The 23346-nt window shown below is 45.6% G+C and overlaps 1 protein-coding gene across 6 annotated transcripts in view; it reads right to left on the bottom strand.

Moving 5' to 3' along the window:
* Window positions 1–23346, bottom strand: part of LOC119160786 (uncharacterized) — a 156232-nt gene that overhangs the window by 111447 nt on the left and 21439 nt on the right. For all 6 annotated transcript variants that reach the window (XM_037413022.2, XM_075880886.1, XM_075880884.1 and 3 more), the window contains exon 3: window positions 8453–8618. In XM_037413022.2, the coding sequence (XP_037268919.1) occupies window positions 8453–8618 (166 nt within the window). The remainder of the gene's footprint in view (window positions 1–8452; window positions 8619–23346) is intronic.

Raw genomic sequence — 23346 nt, 5'->3', positions numbered from 1 at the left:
AGGATGGCTCCCTCATTGCCCGGGGGTGATTGTACCGAGGGCAGTGGGCATGGAGCTCGAGTACAGAAAAGGAAGAAGACTTGCTGTGATCGCAGGCTTGCGTTCAGTTAGCCCTTGCGCTAAATAAAGCTTCCGTTCGCCGAGTCAACTCCTGCTTATTCAACAACCCGTTTCACTTGACACAAAAGTAACAGTAAGACGTTTCTGGACCACTATTTCAACAATCGACATCGACTTTATAGTCGCTTAGAAGTGTGGCAGTTTGTACTAGTTGGTATGACATCACGATAGTTGTAGCGCAAGAACAGATCGACGACAAAGAGACAAGAAGCACACGAGTGCTCGGTTCCTTCTCATCTCTTTGTCATCGTTCTGTCCTTGTGCTATAACTATCGTTGATGATTAGTGGAGTTTTGTGGCGCAAGGGCCATGGGTGGCCAAAGAGCGCGATGTTTTTGATGCGATGTAAGCAATGGCCAATGATTGCGATGGCATGGTGTGTTACAGCAGTATAGAGGCCTAAAACCATGTACTGTATAAAAGCATAAAATATGTGTATAAAATATAAAATTATTACACTGATACGCGATTCCATGTATGGGTGTGGAATGAATCACAAGTGACCATGGTATCTACAGGTGAGCGATTGTAAAATAGCACGGATGCCTCCTCAACCCCTTTGAAAACCAAAGGGTGAGAGGCAGGTGCTTCCAGAAGCAGGTGCTTCCTCAGAGTAGCTACCGCAGCAACAACCTCTATAAAGCGTTTATGCTACGGATTTCCCTTGTATATGATGCTGAAGCTTTCAATTTCATCTAAAAATGCAAATAATGACAAATAATTAAAAAGTGGTTCTTGGCCAATAAACATCACAGGATGAAGTGGAATGTGTCCACAGTAAGCTACATCCAGGATGAAGTAGAATGTGTTCACACTACGCTAAAGGAAAATGATTTTTTCTAATGGAGTCCAATTCACTGCATTGGTGAGGATGTGGTTGACAGTGAGTGATGATTCACCACATCTATCACACAAAGGTGGATCGCCACCACACAAAAGGTATAAGTGTGTGCTGTGTGTGTGTCCTGTTCTTAGCCTTGCGAGTTTGACTTCCGTGGGGTGTGATCTTGATACAGGTGGCCATATACCAAAAAACAGCTTGATGGCGTGTAATTTATTTTCTGTGCGACTATCCCATGTGCTCTGCCAATAAGCTCTCAGCTTTCATTTAAGATATGGTTTTTGGGTCAAGAGCAGGGACAGCTGCGAATGTATTAACAGAGCTGTCGTGGACAGATGCGGTTAGCTGGTCAGCCATCTCGTACCTTGGATCTCGTGGTGTCGTGGCACCCAGCACACTACAACATGCTGTTTAGACTTGTACACTGTGCATAGTAGTGAATAAAGTGAGACAAGGAGAGGGTTTTTGTGTTTCTTAAGAGTTTTCAAAGCCCTTACGACGCTTAGGGAGTCTGTGTAAATTACTGAATTTTGTAGCTTTGCTTCTTTTATATGTTCAATGACCGCAAGTATCGCAAAAGCTTCTGCCGTGAAGACGCTTATGTCGGGATGCAGAGTGCCGGCATTCGAAAAAGATGGACTGATCGCTGCGCACGACACAGAAGTGTACGACTTTAAAGCATCAGTAAAGAATTCAGGACAAGTGTATTTATGTTTCAGTTCCATGAAGTATGTGTGAATGTGTACAATGGGCGCGTTCTTTCTAACCTCTAAGAAAGACACATCACAGGCTATCGTCTGCCACTGCCACGGTGACAGGTACGCTGCAGGATCTATCAAAAGGTGTTCCAGTTGCACACCAGTTTCCTGAGCAAGGCCCCTCACACGAAGCGAGTAGGATTTTCACAACGAAGGACCATTGTAAAACAGTGCAGAAGTTGACATATCATTAATAGTCGAATGTGTAAGGTGTTCTTTGTCTGCATTCACTTTAAAATAATACAGCAAGGACATGTGAGATCTCTGAAGTTGCAACGACCACTTGTTCGATTATACGTACATGCTGTCTACAAGACTAGAGAGAAAAACACCAGTAGAGAGCCGGATGCCTAAATAATGGATCGGGTCAAGCATTTTCAAAGTGCTTGATGCGGCAGACTGATAGAGAATAGCCCCATAATCTAAGTGCGTGCGTATGAGGCTTCTATAGATATTCATGAGACATTTCCTATCACTGCCCCACGAAGTCCGCGACAAGACCTTTAGTACATTCATAACTTTCAGGCATTTGTTTTTGAGATTTTTTTTATGTGGGGTACGAATGTCAATTTCATGTCTAAAATTATGCCTAAAAACTTGTGTTGAGTTTTAACAGCTAGTCGCTGGCCATGAAGGTCAATGATCGAATCGGGATAGAGACCTCTCTTTCTTGAAAATAAAATGCAAAAGCTTTTTTGTGGGTTGAGGATAAAACCATTTTCGCCTGCCCATTTGGTAACTTTATTCAAACAAAGCTAAAGCAGCCGCTCGCAGATTGCGAGACTGCAGGATTTAAAACTGATCTGACGTCGTCGACATATGTAGAACAAAACATATTGCCTGGAATGTAGGAATGCAGTGTATTCATTTTTACAATAAAAAGTGTGCAACTCAACACACCACCTTGCGGCACTCCAGTCTCCTGGACAAATGTTCGTGACAGGACATTCCCCACTCGGACACAGAAAGTGTGGTTTGACAAATGACTTTCCATTATGGTCAGCATTTTATCTCGAACACCAAAGTGTTAGAGGCCTCGCAGTATGCCAAAATGCCATGTCGTGTCGTATGCCTTTTCCATATCTACGAATACTGAAAGAAAGAACTGTTTATGAACGAAAGCGTCGCGGATTTGTGCCTCAATGGGTAGCAGGGGGTCAGTGGTGGATCTACCCTCACGAAATCTGAACTGGTGTGGATCGAGTAAATTGTTTGATTCCAGATGTTGTAAAAGCCGGCGGTTAATCATCATTTCGAAAAGTTTGCAAAGACAACTTGTTAGTGCGATCGGTCTGTAGCTGATAATAGAGGATGGATCCTTGCCTTGCTTTAGAATCGAAATAACAATGGCTTCTTTCTAGGCTAATGGGATTCGTACAGAAAACCAAATAGCATTGTACAGGAAGACAAGGTTTTTTTTAGTTTCAGAGGGCAGGTGCTTTAGCATTTCATATACTACACGGTCCGGGCCAAGGGATGAGTTGTTACAGCAGTTTATCGGCGCCTCTAACTCAGCTATGACGAACGGTTTGTTGTATTCTTCGTGTTTGGAGATTTGCACTCTAGCCTCTGTTTTTTTATTATTGTTTTGTATTGTTCGAACGATGTGGTGTAGTGGGACAACTAGAGATCTGCTCGAAGTGTGCGCCGAGGGTGTTCGCTTGGTCTTCCAAGCTGCCACCTTGTGTGTTTACTAGAGGAAGTGGATGAGATTGCCGTCCTGCTACCTTTCCTACCATGTTCCGCTCTCTCGCCTCTTGTGTATATGAATTGATTTTTGATAAAAACTTCTGCCAGCTTTCCCTCCTCGTCTGTCTGCGCGTTCTTCTACCTTGGGATTTCATGTTCTTAAAATTGTCAAGGTTCTCGGCTGTCGGTGAGTTCGAAGCAACCTTCATGCTTTATTTTGCTTTTTTCGAGCATTTTGACAATCATTGTTCCACCAAGGCGCGTGTCGTTTGACAGACAGTCGGCTTTGTGGAATACATTTTGTGGCAGCATCATTCAAAAATTTTGCGAAGTAGTCAACAGCTGCATTTAGGCTTATGGCACACAAATCACTCTAATTTAAAAGTGCATTTTTTTTAAACTGTTCCCAATCTGCTTTCTCAATATTCCACTTAGGAACCTGTATAGAGCATTCATTTCCTTTTGGTACGCACAGAACTATTGGAAAATTGTCACTTCTGTAGGGATTCGCAATAACTTTCCAATCAGGTAGGGTAATAAGAGTTGGGGATGCAATGCTGAGGTCTATAGCCAAGTATATATGGTTTGCGAGGGAATAGTTTGTTGGCTTTTTCCTATTCAACAGAAATGCGCCGGAAGAGAACAAAAATTGTTCGATTAGGCGACCTCGCGCATTGCAGCGAGAGTCACCCCATAGACTGCTGAGTGCATTCAGGTCCCCAAGGACCATGGAAGACTCTGGAAGTTCATCTATTAAGGTCTGGAATACATGTTTATCGAGGCGGTACTGTGAAGGTATGTAAAAAGAGCAGGTGGTGACGAGTTTGTTCAAAAGAACTGCTCGAACAGCCACTGCCTCAAGGGATGTTTGTAGTGGTAGGTGTGCACACGCTACGCCTTGATTAATTATAATGGCCACACCACCTGATGATGCCATTGCATCATCTCGATCCCTTCAGAAAATGACGTAATTCTGTAGAAAGTTTGTGTGTTTTGCTTTCAAGTGGTTCTCTTGTACACACAGCCCTTGTGAATTGTGCAGCAGTTCTTGTAGATCATCGAGGTTTCGAAGAAGGTCTCCGTTGTTCCAGTGCAGTATTTATGTCTGCATGATGAGCATAGAATGGTGCTGTGTGCATTTTAATAGGTTTAGTGTATTTTAGGGTTCAAGAGGTAGGACCATCGTCCGATCCCGTTAGTGGCTTTTTTTGTTTTCTTGGCGAGGTCCAGAGAACCACGCCAGTGTTGCGGCACCAGAGGTGCCGGTGCTCTTTTCATTGCCTCCTGAAAGGCACTGGAAGACCGCACGTGTGGTCTTTAGTTCGTGTTTCGGGCCTTGCCTGGTGTAACAAGGCCTTGGGAACCGATGGCCCTGGAGTCGCCGGTTCCTGTTCACAAGTTAGCGCAGTAGTCTTAACTACTGCTGCCTTGCGGGCAGCCGCCACAGCCATCGACTCACTCTGCGCGGGCCAGACAAGTGGCGGAGGCTGGTGTGGCACTGCCCCCAGATGCGCCACATCAGCGTAAGTTGTGCCCCAGAACAGTGAGCACCTTCTCCTAGCCTCCCTGAAGATTTTTTTCATCACTTTCAATGTATTTATGCCGTTTTCCTTCTTCCACGCTGACCACGATCGGGAGTACGCTGGGTGGTCACCACTGCAGTTTGCACAGTGAGATGAAGAATTGCATTTTTCGGAGATGTGCTCTTTTGATGCACATTTGGCACATGTGGATTGCTTTCGACAAGCAAGGGAGCCATGACCGTACCATTGACACTTGAAGCACCTTCGCGGGTTCGGTATGTATGGGCACACTCAGAGTTTAGTGTAGCCTGTTTCAATGTGTTCTGGCAATTCACTAGATTCAAATGTAAGTATAATGTGTTTTGTTGGTTTTTCTGTGTTGTCCCTTGTGATCTTTATTCTTTGGATGTTTACAACATATTGCTCTTTCCATCCGTCAAGGAGCTCGACTTCAGTTAGGCCCAAGAGGTCATCATCAGAAACAACACCTCGAACAGTATTCATAGACCTATGTAGACTGACTATGATAGGGCATATTTCCAATAGATGTCAGATTCGGGAGGGCTTCATATTGCTTCCTATCTTGCAGTTCAAGCAGAAGATTGCCGCTAGCTATTTTAGGGGCCTTATAGCCAGGTCCTAGTTCTTGCCCCTAAAATGGAAAGATAGCTCTGGATTTTCCACCAGGCTGTTACCAATGTATTACATGGTACTTTGGAAAGCGCTCATTGGCATTAAAAAAGAATGTGGTGATTGCTTCAGTGCACAACCTTTTCAGGTTACGATCAGCTTTGGAAGAAGATGCACTTAACATAACAGGTCGTTTAAGTTCCGCAGCGGTGCCAGCCACCCACTACCGAGCCCAACAAGGGGACGTGGCAGGAGATGCTTGGCAAATCCTGTCTACGCCAGCTGTACAGCGCTGCTATAACCTAATATGGGATGACCAAGACTGGGCATCCACACAAGGTTAACCTTTGCTGCCAGGAAAGATCGGAAGTAAACAGAAGAGAGAAGATGACAGGACAGATAAAAAGTGAGAGATAAAGACGAAGATGTAGCGAGAGAGAGAGATAGGAAAAGGCGACTGCCGATTTTCCCTGGGTAGGCCAGCCCAGGGGTGCGGTCTACGTGAAGCCAGGGCCAAAGGGGTGTGTTGCCTCTGCCGGGGGGCCTTAAAGGTCTAAGCACCCAGTATCGGCTCCACCCCCAGGATCCCCTTTTCCCCAGACGCGGCTCCGCCACGCACGGCTAGGCGTGGGAGGGGATCGAAATACCCCGTTAGCTTGGGTCCGTGGTGTCGCTACACATTAAACGCCTGCTTGCACACAGACACCCCTGGAGAGGCTATAACTATCGTTAATAGTTGCCTTTAGTGTCCCTTTAAATAAATGTGTGTTTTGTTTTGGTTTGTTCCAATCGTGTCTACTGTGTCCATTCACTCCAAGAGCGTGGCGCTCGCTCTCCATTTCGACACCCCACACTATGAAGAGACCCTTCTACACACAAGTAGATAAGAAGACAACCAATGGAGAAAGGAAGCATGGAATGAGGGATAGTGTGCATCACTTCACTGAAAAGCATAACGATAAAAACCAAAACTTACTAAATGCATTTGACAACAATGCAAATCACAGCACAGCACCTATAACGAACACAGCGGCACGCGCCATATGAAGTGCCACTTCCATTACAGTGTCGCAAGCCTATTTCCTCTGTAGCAGCTGCAAGGTGGTGAACACCTTTAAATGCCACTCAAGTTTTAAGCAGCGTAGTACTCGGAGACAACTTTCTGTGGCAATGCAGTCAAGGCTACCGAGTCAAACCACGCCGTTTAATCAGAGTTGTTGCACAACTGAAAGTTGTTCCGCAAAAAAAAAAAAAAGGGTTTTTGTGCGTAACCTAAACATTCAAAAATGTACAGTCATAATTTTTAGCAGCTAATTGATAATTTTGGAAGATTATTAGTGATATTATGTTAAATAGCATTATATTTTAGATTTCTTGGACTTTTTTAGTTGCTGCGTTCCCCATTGCCATCGCCTCGGCTCTCTTCCTTCATCATCTCTTTTCAGGGGGAAAAAAAATGTCCTCCGTGTCGTCAGTGCCTACATGCTTCGGTTGCTCGCCAGTTCGCTTACCGCACAGGATATTCAAGAAGCTTAAGTACCAAAAACTGTCGAAACAAACCAAGCAATTGGTTGGCAATGTGCACGGCCAAATGAGACTGACACAACCAAAACTCTCTGTCGCTTACGTGCATCATTTGGTCGCACAGCTTACCGGCCTGAGCAAGCAAACTGTGGCACAGCTCAAGGGGGATGTTTTAAAGGGTACGCTGAAGTCTCCAAAGTGTAAGAGACTTCGTTTAGCTGCTGAATCACCAGCAAAAGTTACTGGAAAAACAAAAGTGCAGCGGTACGATATATTTACCCTGTCTGCTTTTCGCCAGAAAGTACACTAGAACTACATTCGCAATGAGACGCCATTAGTTTTAATGTGAGATGAAAACTGGCAGCGGTTGAGTTTGGGCACAGTATTCGGGGGGTTCTGCAGCGGCGCCAAGTCGCCGCTACACGTTTTCTGAGCCGAGGAGCATGTGGGCATTGGCCCACCGATGTCCTTTTCATGCCGGCGTAACTCAACGCGGTCCAAACTGAATGTTACTTCGCACCACAGGAAGTGCGAGCTGCTCTTCAGTGTATCGAGCCCGTGCTATGCAATCGCACTACACACATAAGTTTTCAGATCTATACGAGTTTACATATCAATGCACGCCCTAAAAACTGCAGCGCTGAAAATATTCACGTTATTTCTGGATGACACAGAATGAAACAGACAAATTAGTCATGGGGAATGAAATGCCAATATGCCTGCATGCTCGGTAATCGTGCTTTAACGCAACCAATGAAGGCGCACATATGACGAAATTAACTGTAGGAAATACGCATCTGCCATGACGAAGCTGAAACACATTCATCAGGCACTACTTTGGCGCAGTAACACAGACCAGTGAGCGCCGCCACCGTAGCTTTCCTTTCACTGCCACAGTAAGTTGCTACAAGTATAGAGGGGGAGTGATATACAGTGTAATATGCATTTGCATGTGTTTGTGACTGCCACAATCACAAGCCCAAATTTCATTCATTACAAAAATGATGTGCCAAAAAAATTTGGGAAAAAATTTTTACCCAGACTATGTGATTGAAATACACTCAAACCTCATTATAACAAAGTTGCATCTTACACAAAAATTTGTTCGTTATATCTAAAATTCACAGTGTATTCCTATCACTTTATCTATTGCAAGAATATTCTTCATTTACTTTGTTGAAACCGGTAGTTTGTTGTATCAGTGGTCGCTACATTGTAGTTAGAGTATAGGTTTTATAAATATGAGTTTTTTTCTTTTACTGACAGCTGTACAACACACTGATAATTCATGCGACCCTCCGGAAAAAAAAAGGATAACAGACACGTGTAAAATGAAATAGTAGAAACAATAATCCTTAAAACACTACCTAAATCGTCCTTTGGAAACCGTCGATACTGGTAGTTCTTTTCCGGACCAACACCTTGCCAGTTTTTGACCTTTTCCAGGCGCATTTTTGCTGTCGCCGCCCGAAACCGTTGCTTTGCCTCTGTTACATCGCATGGTTTTTTTCGCACTTTCAGCTCATGCCAGGCCTGAAAACATCAAATTAAAGCATTTTGAACAGCTTCACATAATTCCCATGACCTAGGAATCGAAACACTTTTCCAATTTTTCATCTATTCGGGTCTGAAAGTATAGCATACTTACTCTTTTACAGATGGAGCATAATGCATTAGAGAAATAAAAAACAGCATGAATCAATCGAGAAGAAACTTATCCAGCAGTGCCGAACTATAGAACATAAGGGGTTAATGCATACTGCTATGGTAGAGTACAGAGTAGAACCTCGATGATGTGGTAACGGTTGATACGAATTTTGCAATACAGATTATAAGGTTGCTCTGGATGGGCTACATAATTTAAAATAAGCCGCGATTCAGTGTTATGCGAACGATTTCCCCTGTCACTGCAGATGATACGAACCCACGGTTCACCGCTGCATGCAGATGGAGCAACGCGGCTTGTCTGTGAGACGAAGGTCCGTTCACTCCGTACCTCGAAGGGAGTGAACATGGCAACACTCATGGGAATTTCCCTCGTTTCAGCGCCCAAGTGGCCGGAAAATCACACCGCAAGGCTAATGCGAAAAAATCGGCCCCAGACCAATTTTTTCGCAACGGGATAGCATATCACCTATTTGCTGCATGGCTTCGGCTACACTAACTACACTAGCTCTCTCTCAAATGATGTGACGTAAACAACAGGCTGCAAATTCAACATGACGGCAAAGGCGTCGGTGATGGTTCGCCACGGCACAATCGTGAACTACCCGCGCAGTACGACATAGTTCACGGCCTTGACAAAAAGGCGTTCATCGAGAGCCTGGTTTGAATTACGATTGTTGCCAACACCTGAAGTAGAAGAAGGTGCAGCAGAGGTGAGTCGGCATGCCCTAACGTGGCCTGCTTTGGTACTGCCAGCAGAATCTGCCGCTGCTTTCGTTCGTGCTGTTTCTGCTGGCGTATCTCCCGAAACAATGTTTGTACAGGTGTAAACTGTTTCTTTTCAGTGCTCTGCAAGCATAACTAGAAGTCGTTACAAATTTTAATGCTCAGGAAATGGGCAAAATGAAATGAATTCGCAGGCGGCGGTGGTAAGCAGAATGAATGTGAACAACTTTCAGCGGGCACGAACGTGGTTTCACAGCTGCTCTGGCGTTTTCGCTTGAATTTTCCCGGGAGTATGACTGATTTTATTTTGTGTCGACTACACGGCAGGCTTTTCCGGTCGCCGAGCGAATTTTCAATAATCTATGCCACTTTCCCTTCCTTTGATGCCAAGAGTGAATGCGCTTTAAGTGCCAGCAGCATGAGCGAAAAAACTGCGGCCCTTTATTGAGAGGCGGTAAAGGCAGAAAAGTTCAAAAGAACTTTCTTTGGGCAAGTAGTAGTTGACCCCAATAAAGTTCTTATTCATCTTCATAATCAGCTTTAACTGGTTTTTGGCTATACGAATTTGAGATGATACGAACATTTTGAGAACTCCCTTCAAATTCGTATCATCTAGATTCTACTGTTTCGCCTCCACTGAAATGTGACTGCCGAGGCTGAGATTAACCTGCACCTTTCATCTCAGCTGCCAAGCACCACAGTGGCAGCTTTACCCCCAGAATAGCACCTCTGCTCCAGTAAAAAGCTCTTGTTGCACGGTGTGTGCAGCGAAGTTTACGTGCGATTAGTATTTTGCACACGGCAAGAAATATTTAAAACACTATCAGATAAACATTCTCCATTTCTGCAAAATCAGTGGTGAATCACACAAGCGTTGGAGCCAAATGCCACCCACCTCCCCAGCACAGTGCTCGCTCTTTCCTGCACTGTCCCGGGACACTGCTCCTTTCTTATTCACTCTTATCAGAACCTCAAGGGGTCACCATATGCGCCCCTATAGAAAAAAGGAAGGGCATAGCTACGCATGCCAACTTTCAGTCAAACAGGGAAACACTAAACTTATGTCATTTTCTTATATAAGATCATGTAGCTTCTCAAGATTTCAGGTGGAATTTATACTCGCCACAGCATGTTCCTCAGCTTAAAAAAAAACATTTTCAGTTCGAGATTAGAATCGTGCTACCCTGTGACATGATTTCTTCAAACAAGTGCAGCCCTCTTAAATGGCTGATTGCATGTGCTGCTAACAAGCATGCATTTCATGCATTAAAACAGCCAATTTCAATGTGTGCCTGACTTTGTGTCCCCACTGCTTTGTTTGAACGGAAATTAGCAATGCATTCTTTTGACAGTTCTTGAAAATGAACTAACCCAAGAAAGTGTGAGTGCCCGGAAAGCCTCTGCCGATGGAAGTTCTAGCCTAACCAGAAGACCTTCAAGCCGAGCCGTAACTATGGCCAAGACAAACATGCACAAATTTACCGACGTGAGTAATACTGTGGTTCGAAAGTAGGATATGCCAGGCATGCAATTTCTTATAAATGGTCATCATTCTGACATAACCTGGCCTCACTTCCTTGCTTATAAAATAGTGCCTTGTAGTCATTAAGCAAGTTTATTCTGTGTGACACTAACAAGGCAAAGATCACAATTTTTCCAGCTCTTCAAGTAACCTAACTAGAAATGCAGAACTGTGCTTTTCAACATAAATCATTTTAAAGAAACTGCTCAGAAAACACTGTTAAACATCAATGTAATGAAATTCTCGATATGAGAAGTGTTGCATATAACATACCTTTAAGTAATATTAGACAATATATTTTTAACCACAATATAACAGCGAACGCATATTTGTAATTTTAATACAACGAAGTTTCATGGCTGCCGCCAATGTTAGTGCCAGTGGTTGGATCTGAGTTACATTTAGAAACCTCATACACCTTTTCCAAGCGTCCACCAATTTGATTTTCCTGAAATTTGATGACCATCACATCTGCTTGGAAAACACTGTGCACTGAAAGTAAACCATCGAGTGGCAAAAACATGTAAAATAAGTGAATATATCGCATGTGCTCAGAAAGCTCTGCACGTGAAGTAAATGTGAAAAAAAAAAAATACGTATCTGTGGCCAAAAAAAATCATCCAAGCCAGGAAGTGAACAAGTTCGCTACTTGATATTCAAAAGAACCAGGAAGCAAACACACACAAGCTAAAATTACCAGCAGCTGAAAGTCTGAAGGAGCCCGCGATAGTCCTACAATGCAGCCAAAGGTGCTAGAAAATTTACAAGTGGCGCCATCTCACGTCACCTGTTAAAAGGAGGCCACGGAAGCCCAGCCGGTTTCGCCCCAGAAGTATATTATAGTTCACAAGAATATGGCTACAGCCCAGGCCACTTAGAATTTGGATTGGATTAGATCAAACTGTATTGCTGTATTTACTCACTTTACTATTTACGATGTGGATGCGATTAGATTTGATTCGACCTGGATTGCTGCATTTACTGTAGATTTGCATTCCCACCTAATTTGCACACCTCTAATATTTTTTCAGAAACACAAACACAAACACACACACACACACACACACACACACACACACACACACACACACTCACTCACTCACTCACTCACTCACTCACTCACTCACTCACTCTACTATTGCTACTCCTACTACTTGCATATTCCGTGCACCTTGCCTCGACGACAACCAACGGCCGCATCCCAAAAACGGAGCATTCTTGGGATGTGTACTGAAAAAAACATTTTTTTTTCACGACAAGGACATGCATGTTGTTCTATTTCTCTGGGCTCTGACACTTGGAGTGCAACGAAAGTCACCAGACGCACTTGGAGTGCAGCGAAAGTCACCAGATGCTTGGAATGAAAGCTGGGGGTAGCATTTCAATCGCTGGCATTTGAATATGTCGTGGCAAGAACAAATCTGTTAGGTCGCTACAGCTTCCTCAATTCTATAGATGAATCACAGATGCCGGTGTGTTACCTTTGTTTAGGTACTCTTCCATGGACGTTATGGTAAAAAGTAATGAGATTTAATAACGATCTCAAGAAACTGAAATGAGAAATTTAGCAGAAGTTACTCCATGCTACCTTTAAAACGCGAGCTACCAGCAATAAGTGCATAGCTGAGGACATTTGCCATTGCATCACCAACAATAATGGCAATAATAATAATATTATTATTATTATTATTAGGAGGCATAACATAGCCCGGAAAGCCTCTGCCGATGGAAGTTCTAGCCTAACCAGAAGACCTTCAAGCCGAGCCGTAACTATGGCCAAGACAAACATGCACAAATTTACTGACGTGAGTAATACTGTGGTTCGAAAGTAGGATATGCCGTGCGATATGTAGAAGCAAAAGATATCAAAATAATGCATGTACTGTTAGGGTGTTTATTAGCCGGCACACAGCGAGCATACACAATGGCGACAGTAACGGCCAAGCACGGACTCTCAGCGCGAGCAGCGTCCTTTTTGGGTAGACCCACTAGAAAGCACTTGAGAATTCGACCCATTTTAGTGTTTGGAGGCGTCTCTACAATTACCCCGGGGTCAAAGAGGGAGTTGCCTGGCGACTTAACAGCTTGTCACTATGAGCGGGTCATAGTAAGCCTTCAGGCGCTCCACGTTGACTATGTCGCGCCCGCGACGGCACATGTTCGAAGATTGTTTAATTGGTTCGATCAGATAGTTGACCAGAGATGTGGGCTCGATGACACGGTAGGGGCCTTCGTATTTTGGGAGTAGTTTGGAAGAAATGCCAGCTACAGAGGTCGGGATTGAGAGCCACACGAGAGAACCAGGAAGGAACGTGGGCTCAGCAGTGGTGGAGCCATCACGAATACTCTTTTGCTGCTCTTGCTCATGCGTCGTAAAATTCTTAGTAAGCTCGTGACACTCTTCAGCAAGCCTGGCTGTCTCAAAAATAGGTGCACACTATGGATCCGCCATGTACGGGAGTATTGTGTCGATGGTGTGTGACAGGTGCCTTCCGCACAGCAAGAAGAAAGGTGAAAAACCACTCATGTTCTGAAGGGCGGTGTTGTAGGTGTAGGTGATGAAGGGCAGTATAGTATCCTAATTCGTGTGGTTGGCGGCGACATACATCAAAAGCATGTCGCCGAGGGTGTGGTTGAAGCGTTCAGTGAGACCATTCGTCTGCGGGTGGTGAGCAGTAGTTTTGCGGTGGACAGAATGGCACTACGTGAGAATGGCTTCGTCGACTTTTTTGAGCTGTCGTACGAGAAGTCACAGACAAGATTCTTACTCACGTTGAAACATTGTGATCAAAGATAAATGAAAAAACAAACAAGAAAACAATTTTTGTAGTGCCTGAGGCTGAGGTTAACAAATCCTCGTGAAAATTAAAGCAAAGTTGTCAGCGAAATTCCTCATAGCCCACTGAAAATTTATGACACTTTAAACTCGATAACTTAACTATGCACGTAATCTTTTGTGCAGTTACACTGTTGCACCTGACTCCAAGGTATTGCCATGAGCGAAATAACAGACACAGCTAGGAGTCGACGTCTTGCCCACACCCAGACCAGGAAGCAATGTTCTCTTCTTTCTCCACTTCGAAGCGATTTCACGCTACAATTGATGGCTCATACCCATTTACCTGAGACATTATTTTCTCTCCTCGAAAAGCATTGTCTCGATGCTGGTGAGAAGTTGAAAAAAATGAGAAAGAAAAGACGCTACTACCGAATCTAACAACTGCGTCTTAAGGCAAAAAAAAAAAAATGGGCTGGTGTCACAGAAGTACTCAATAAAGAAAGGAGTTAGGACACAAGACACATCAGAAAGAAACAAAAGTGACAAAAAAATAAGTAGACATTGCATGATAAGTCAGTCCACATTCGATTGATGATGCGAGAAATATGGCTTGAGCCTTGACACATGCACCACATCACTTTGTGGAAACAGACGGGGACGTCTTGAGGTGCCCTCAGAGAGAACTTCATATGTAACGTCCCTGAGTCGGCGTAGAACTTTGTACGGGCCGAACTAGTGCCGCACAAACTTTTCAGAGTGATTACGCTGTCGGATGGGGGTCCACACCCAAACTTCATCGCCTGGTTGGAAGGTAACCTCTCGGTGTGTAAGGTTGTAGCAGCGTGCATCGGCAGTTTGGCGAGTCTGAATACGGCGTCGGGAGAGTTGACGGGCCTCCTCAGTGCGTTGATCGAACAAGGCAGCGTCCACGTTGAATATGCCCAGGTTGTTGGGAAGGAGCATTGCATCGAGCATCGTAGTGACCTCTCGACCATGAACTAAGCGAAATGGGGTGAAACCTGTACTCTCTTGGACTACTGTATTGTAAGCAAAAGTTATGTAAGGGGGTATATCGTCCCAGTTCTAGTGATCAACGGCCACATACATTGACAGCATAACTGCAATGGTCTTGTTCAACCGTTCAGTGAGTCCGTTTGTTTGGGGGTGATGACCCGTAGTTTTCCATGTTCTGTACCACTTAGTCTCAGCACTTCTTGAAGCATCTCCGTGGTGAAAGCTGTCCCAAGATCAGTAACTATCACAGCTGGCGCTCCGTGACGAAGGACGACACAGTGGCGAAAAACTGGACGATTTTGGCTGTGGTAGCTTTGGACAGGGCTTTTGTTTTGTTTCGCTGTAACATGTTAAGTAATTGGTGGCAACCACAATCCACCGATTTAAAGACGAAGACATGGGAAACGATCCGAGCAAGTCAATCCCAATTTGATGGAATGGTGTTTTCAGTGTGGCGATAGGCTGTAGTAGTCCTGCTGGTCGGACAGGTGGAGTCTTACGACGCTGGCAGTTGCAGCATGCGTGGACGTACTGCTTGACTGTCTTCGCGAAGCGTGGGCAGTAGTAGGAGCGGTGAATTCTTTCCAAGGTGCGCGCGTAGCCAAGGTGTCCGGATGATGGTTCATCATGACAAGCATGTAAAATATTGTCACGAAGCGAGGTCGGCACAACCAGTAGGTAAGTAGCCTAAGTATGGTCAATATTCTTTTTATAGAGGACTCCATCCCTGATGCAGAACGAGGCCAGCGAGCGTGTGAAGTTTCGAGGAAGACTGCTTTTTCGGCCTTCGAGGTAGTCAATCAGCGGACTTAGCTACATGTCGTTGTGTTGTTGTTGAGCAAAGTCGGTTGCCGATACAAAGGAAAGGAATGTATCGCCCTCTTCAACATCCGCGTTCGTACTTCCCATTGGCGCACGTGAGAGACAGTCAGCATCGGTGCGTTTGTGTCCCGACTTGTGAATGATTGTAACGTCAAATTCTTGCAGCCGAAGGCTACACCGTGCTAGACGGATGGAAGGACCTTCGAGGTTGGCGAGCCAGCATAAAGAATGGTGGTCGCTAACTACCCTGAAAGGGCGACAGTACAAATAAGGCTGAAACTTTGTTATAGCCCAAAAAACAGCTAAGCATTTGAACAGTTATAGCGCATTAGGGGAAGAAGAAACGGCGGAGCAGACCGACACACGAGGACAGAGCGCTAACTTCCAACTGAGCTTTATTGTCAAACTGCATCAAATATGTAGACCGGCGCAAGCATACAAAACCACCCTAACGCAACGACAAGATAACACACAACATCGCACCGTCACATATCACAGATTCTTAGGTAGGCGGTTATCCTGCTTAAGGAAGGCCACTTCATGTTCAGATAAAACCAAAGAAGGGGCGCTAATACACGTGCTGCCAGCTCTTGCTATACAATGCGCTTCTATAATTTCTCGAGTTAATTGTGACGGGTGCTTTTTTACCACTTCACATCGATCAAACATGGGGGTACATCCACAGTCGCGGCAGTGAATTCCAATGTGGCCCTGGATTGCTTTGTGAACATTATAATGGTGCTCTTTTAACCTTTCATTAAGGCATCGCCCCGTTTGGCCGAAATACCACATACCACATGAGAATGGAATCGCGTAAACAACCCCCGCTACACACGGCACAAACCGAGTTTTGTGCTTAGTTGCGCAACCAGTGGTACGTGATTTAAGAGGGTTGACCGCTTTGCAAAGCCGCTGTAACTTATCCGGCGCTGAAAACACCACTTTGACGCTGCATTTCTCCCCTATCTTTTTTAGCCGGTGGGAAATGTCATGCACGTAGGGTAAAACTACGGGTCTTTTTCGGTCTAACGACCAAAAAAGACCCGTAGACCTGAGACATTTTCTGTCCTTGTTTTTTCGCTTCCGCAGTTACGAAGTAACTACTTCTAGGTTGCGCTGTTCCTGCATTCAGTCTCATCAACCCTCTTAGGAAATCGTGTCATTATGTCATGCAGCGCAGTTTTGCAGCTCAAGCTGAAAGGCTTTTGAGTGCTGGGTACCCAGCTATCCTACTGGCATCTATAGCTGAAAAGCTATTAAAACAGATAAAGAAAGGTTGCAACTCCGAGGCTCAGGCGGAATCTAACGACAGAAAAAGACCCGTAGTTTTACCCTACGTGCATGACATTTCCCACCGGCTAAAAAAGATAGGGGAGAAATGCAGTGTCAAAGTGGTGTTTTCAGCGCCAGATAAGTTACAGCGGCTTTGAAAAGCAGTCAACCCTCTTAAATCACGTACCACTGGTTGCGCAACTAATCACAAAACTCGGTTTGTGCCGTGTGTAGCGGGGGTTGTTTACGCGATTCCATTCTCATGTGGTATGTGGTATTTCGGCCACACGGGGCGATGCCTTAATGAAAGGCTAAAAGAGCACCATTATAATGTTCACAAAGCAATCCAGGGCCACATTGGAATTCACTGCCGCGACTGTGGATGTACCCCCATGTTTGATCGATGTGAAGGGGTAAAAAAGCACCCGTCACAATTAACTCGAGAAATTATAGAAGCGCATTGTATAGCAAGAGCTGGCAGCACGTGTATTAGCGCCCCTTCTTTGGTTTTATCTGAACATGAAGTGGCCTTCCTTAATCAGGATAAACCGCCTAAGAATCTGTGATATGTGACGGTGCGATGTTGTGTGTTATCTTGTCGTTGCGTTAGGGTGGTTTTGTATGTTTGCGCCGGTCTACATATTTGATGCAGTTTGACAATAAAGCTCAGTAGGAAGTTAGCGCTCTGTCCTCGTGTGTCGGTCTGCTCGGCCGTTTCTTCTTCCCCGTAATGCGCTATACCAGTTCAAGTACGACGAACCAACTCGCCCAATCTTCAACACTCGTGAACAGCTAAGCATTCTTTTTCTGTTGCAGAGTAGTTTTTCTCTGCGGATGCTCATACTTGCATAGGCAATCATGTGCTCTCCGCCATTTTGCATTGAACCAATACAGCTCCAAGTCTGACGTTGCTAGCATTCCTGTGTAGCTCTGTGGCAGCGTTGTCGTCAAAGTGATCGAGTACAGGTGGGGCTTGGAGATGGTTTCGTAGCGTGTCAAAAGCGTGATGCTGATCCTGACCCCTAACAAATGGTACGCCGTCTTTTGTAAGTTCATTTAGAGGTTTAGCAATTTTACAGAAGCCTTTGACAAAGCGCCTGTAATATGCGCACATTCCCAGAAATTGGCCGAGATCGCACTTGTGCGTTGGGATAGGAAATACGGCAACAGCTTTCGTTTTCCCAGGGTCTGGACGTATACCAGCTTGGCTGAAAACGCGACCAAGAAACTTCAGTTCCTCAAAAGCAAAGTGGCATTTCTCAGGTTCGAGAGAATATCCAGCTGTTCGAATCGCCTGAAGAACAGTCTGTAAGCGCTGGACGTGCTGCTCAAACGTGTTTGAGAAGATGACCACATCATCGAAGTAGACAAGACGTGATTGCCATTTTAACCCAGAAAGAACCATGTCCATCATTCTTTGAAAAGCAGCTGGCACCAAGCATAAGTCAAAGGGAAGGACCTTGAACTCGTGGAGTCCGTTAAGAGTAGTGAAGGCGGTGTTTTCGCGGTAACGCTCATCAAGAGAAATTTGTCAATAGCCACCGCGTAGATCCACGGAAGAAAAGTAAGGAGTGTTTCGAATGCGGTCCAGGGAGTCATCTATTCGTGGTAAAGGGTACACGTCTTTCTTCGTGATTTTATTCAACTTCGGTAGTCGACGCAAAATCGCAGGGTACTATCTTTTTTTTTTACTAACACAACAGGGGACGCCCAGGGACTGGTCGACGGCCGGATGACATCGTCCTTGAGCATTTGCTGGACCTGTTGGCGTATAGTGTCTTGTTCTTCTTGTGAGACTCTGTAGGCGTGTTGTCAAATGGGTCTCAGCAGGCTCGGTAATGATACTATGCTTGGCAAGCGGTGTTTGGTTAACTTCCGAAGTCGTAGCGAAGCCGTCCCAAAATGAGTCTAGTATCTTCAAAAGACGTTCCCGTTGTGCAGATGGTAGACCCTGGTTTACGTTGAGAGTGCTTGCGAATGTCATGGCGAAATGGTCGCCCGACGAAAGGGCAGATAATGTTGAGGGACAAAAGACGTCGGCAATATCCTCAAGGTATGCGATCGCAGTGTGTTTAATAAGATGGCGATACTCCTCGCTGAAATTCGTGACTAATAGGCAAGCCTGCTTCTTCCTGGGCTGAACAATACCTCGGGCAACGCAGATTTCTTGTGCAGAAAAGTAGGGACAAATTTCCTTCAGCAATTGGAGCATCGGGGACGTCTTGGTCACATTCAATGCTGATAAAGAGGCTGCTGCGGGGAGGCAGAGTAACAGATTCGGAGGATACACATAGGGTAGCCTTCGATAAGTGGGTGTTCTCAGGTTCAGGATGAAACGGGTCCTCGAACAACAACTGCAAGTCTCATAGGTCAATAATTGCGCCGTATTCGCGAAGAAAGTCTAATCCCAGAATGAGTGGACGGGAGCACACTGGTAATACGAGAAAAGACCCTGTGATCGTCGAAGCAAGGACTCAAACACGGGTTGTGCACATTCCAGTCGGCGTGACGAGGTGGCCTCCTGCCGTGCGCAACAAGGATCCTTGCCAAGGGGTAGTTACTTTCCTCACTTTGGATGCCAGGGCACTGCTCATAACCGAATAATCGACGCCGGTGTCGACGAGGGCAGTAGCAACGTGATTATTGACGTGTACAGCGATGTCGGCGGAAACAGTCTTATGACTTTAGGAAATGACTGAAAAATCAGAACGGTCTTCGTCGGGTTTTTGCGTCGAGGGAGGCTCTTTGACAGTTAGTTGGGACGCGGCTTCACCCCCAGGAGCCGCGGTTTCTAGTTTCCCGTGTGGGGCCTCGGTGACCGGTCTCTGAAAGGAGCATAAGATGACGAGGGAAAGCTAGGTCACGTAGAGTGGCGAGGTGATGGTGATTGGTGGCGTTGACCAAGGCGAGGAGCTTGCTGGCCCGTAAGGTACGCTTCAATGTCGCGGGGACACTCACCGTAGCGCGGGCTCCGAGCATCACGGTGGAAGCCACAGAAAACCAAGTTGGCGGTACTGGCAATTGCGGTAGACGTGAGCCGCTTCACCACAGTGGTAGCAGAAAGGACGGTTATGCGGCGTATGCCACACGCTGGCCTTTGTGGCGTTCTGTCGCGATCCAGACAGATGATAAGTGGGTGCAGTCGGAAACCTTGAGGTGGGTGGCAGAGTCGAAGAGGCGCCCTGATATCGATGGCTAGCCTGATCCATTGTCTGCATAGTGGGATCAGGATCATCTGGTGCAGGAGATCGCAAGGCCGCTGCTAAAGTCAGCATAGGGGCCTCAGGCCTTGTTGGTGCGAGTGGGGTGACACCTGTCTGATCTCATTTCGCATGAAGTCTGCGAGAGAATTTACGGGCGATTGGGGTCCCGCTGCTTGGAGTTGGCGCAGCTCGGCCCACACGACGCTTCTCATGAACTCTGCGAGGGCATGCCTCTCGCTGTCAGCTCCGATAGAGCATGCAGCAGTGGTGATGTCGTGGTGTTCAAACTGTGATGACCGATGCTGGAGAGTACGCTCCATTACGGTTGCCTCATTTATGAACTCGGCGACAGTCGTTGGCAAATTGAATTGAATTGTTTATTCACAACAACAAAGTTGCGAGGATGACCAGGCAAAAAAGCTGCATTGAGCAGCTTGAGGGGAACCTGGCCACCTCATACACGGGGCAGCTTCACAGCGGTCACACAAAAACATGGTATACATCATAAATGAACTAGCTTCACAGCGGTCACACAAAAACATGGTATACATCATAAATGAACTAACTTAAAAAATACAAAAACAGTAAACATCCATGGTCGGAATAAATAAACAAGGTCATTAGAGAACCATTTGAAAAAAAGAGGAAAAAATAAGCGAAGTGCTAAAGACAGAGAAAAGGACAAACAAATAAGCCCTTAGCAGCACAAGCAATCACATAAATACGTCGCGTAGCTTTTTTAGCGACAGAGTTGATACACTGAGACCATTTTCTTTGTGTAATTGATTTAGCACAGTAGGTAAACAGGATTGTAGCATTTGGTCATCGTATGTAGTTCTGTTTTTGTTAACAATCCAAGGCTCGGAATGACGAAACTTATAAAAATAAATATGTTGCTGTAAGAATGCCAATTTTGTTAAAGCATTATCATTCTTAATTTTTTCCATTCTATACATGTGACATAGCCTATATGTGTACAAATATTCAATTCTTATTGTTCTAAGCTTTGTAAACAAAGCAGCAGAATGCCAAAGATATGGCACCCTGCAGACAAGGCGTATTGCTCTTTTTTGCAATACCACCAGCTTGTGAATGTTTTCAGCTGAAGTCGTCCCCCAGACTATAATTCCTTATTGAACTAGAGAAAGAAACATTTAATTATATAACATCATATTAATGGATGTAGGAAGATGCCCAGAATGGCGCGCGAGTCCGGCGAAGAGCTGCTCTTTTACCTCACGCATTAAATGCCGCACCTTCTTTTTTTCAGACACTGCAGGGTCGGCACGCTTGAAGAGTCGAAGCATATCCTCGACAAAGATCGAAAGTCTCTCGTTAGGTCATTGGTTCAGAGACGAGATGGCCTGCCCCACTCTCTCCTTCCTTTCGGCACTGTGGTACACATCGAGAAACTGTCGGCTGAACTCTTGCCACGTCGCAAAAGAACCCTCGATATCCTCATACCACGTTTTGACAGAGTCTTCTAACGCAAAGTAAACTCTCCGCAGCTTGCGAGCTTCATCCCATTCGTTGATGCTGGCAACTCAATCGAAGTGGTCAAGCCAGTCATCAACACCGTCATAACTGTCTCCATGAAATGAGCGTGGTGTTTGCGGCGCATGACATGCGGGTGAAAAGAATAGGCGTAGTTGGTTTGACTCGCCTAGTTGGTAGTCGAGGTTGCCATCTCATCTTGAGAGAGAGGACCATATTCGAGAGATAGTCCTCGCAGGCGGCACCTGCTTCTTGCCGTGGGAGCTGTAGCTGTCTCTAAGTAGTTCGGTGTGTAGGCTGAAAATCTGGAGCCGAGGCGCATTTACCCCGCACCTCCACCAGTGCCACCAGCGAAATAACAGAGACAGCCAGAAGTCCAGGTCTTGCCCGCACCCAGACCAGGAAGCAATGTTCTCTTCTTTCTCCACTTCCAAGCGATTTCATCCTACAGTTGATGGCTCATACCCATTTACCTGTGACAGTATTTGCATACTAAGATGCTCCTGACACACAAACTTGTAGTGTGCTCGTAAATTCAAGAATATCTAGCTGTAAAGGTACAAAGTACATGTGAAACGAGAATCTCCACTCTTTACATATAGACATATAAGGCCTCCGATAATGAGTTATACCTTTATTGCGCTTGCATACGCACCGGGGTGAAATGTATATGCAGCTTTGACAACGGTAAAAGATGCTTATAGTTCATGCGTAGTCGCATCTTTCAGCCCGGAGATCATGCAATTTTTTTTCTGCACGCAGTGCAGATGCTGAGACGTGCCCAGTCGCAGATGGTCGCGTCAAATGCATATTTAACTTGACTAAAATGTCGAACCATGAAGTTCCGTCGACAACCGGCTGCTGCCACAGGCCCACAATGAGGGCCAATATTTTCACAAACAAGACTCATCGTTATTCACACTGCACCCCCCCCCCCCCCCCCCCGAACACAGGATCCTGGCAATCCGGTTCCCATGGCAAAACCGCCACAAAAAGCCGCAACCCTTCTGGTAACCCTCATTGCCCTCGTCACATGTCGTGCCAGGTCCTTCTCGTTTTGCTTAAGGATGAAGCTAACACACCCAGAAGTTCTGGCTTTTTGTGGCGGTTTTCAACCGTCTGTAAGCCATGGGAACCGGATCGCCAGGATCCTGCGTTCGGAGTGTCACAGGCAGACAGGCCTCTACCGAGATATTCTGCACAATCATATCTACATGGAAGGCGGCTCAACAAACCAGAAGAAGAAAAAATGGCGTGAATTGGAGGGCCTTGTGATCTGCGAAACGGAACGCCTTTGGTCAACAATACTGTCGCAACTCAGGTCCAAGCGCCAACCGAAGAAACCTGCTGAGGACAACATTATTCACACCACAGATGACGTCGTTCTTCCTTAATATGTGAAAGAGATGTTAAGACGAGGTCCCAAGTATGCTGTTGAAGCAAGACTTGAAGCACCTAAGCTCCTGTCTCTTGTGAGACAACTTTCTGGTTGTGCTCCAGATTGTGAAAAGGATCTGTGTATTTCCGAGGGCGTCGATGTGCTTGAAAAGTTCAGGCCCAAGCGTCAAGTGTTGCCCATAAGGAAGGTGGTCACATACCTCAAAGAATCGGGACTTTGTGTCATTCCTTCTGACAAAGAAGGTGGGTTCAGTGTTTTCCCGAATAGTTCTTTTTTTCAAAAAGCGCAAGTGGCGATTGAGTCGTGTGGGGGTGCTGACACCCCCCCTGTAAAGTTATCTGCGCCGCGTGGTGAACGTGTCTCGC

Source organism: Rhipicephalus microplus, chromosome X, assembly GCF_043290135.1.
Source record: "Rhipicephalus microplus isolate Deutch F79 chromosome X, USDA_Rmic, whole genome shotgun sequence".
In the NCBI taxonomy this organism is placed as follows: Eukaryota; Metazoa; Arthropoda; class Arachnida; order Ixodida; family Ixodidae; genus Rhipicephalus; species Rhipicephalus microplus.
This window is presented reverse-complemented; position numbering and strand designations above follow the sequence as displayed.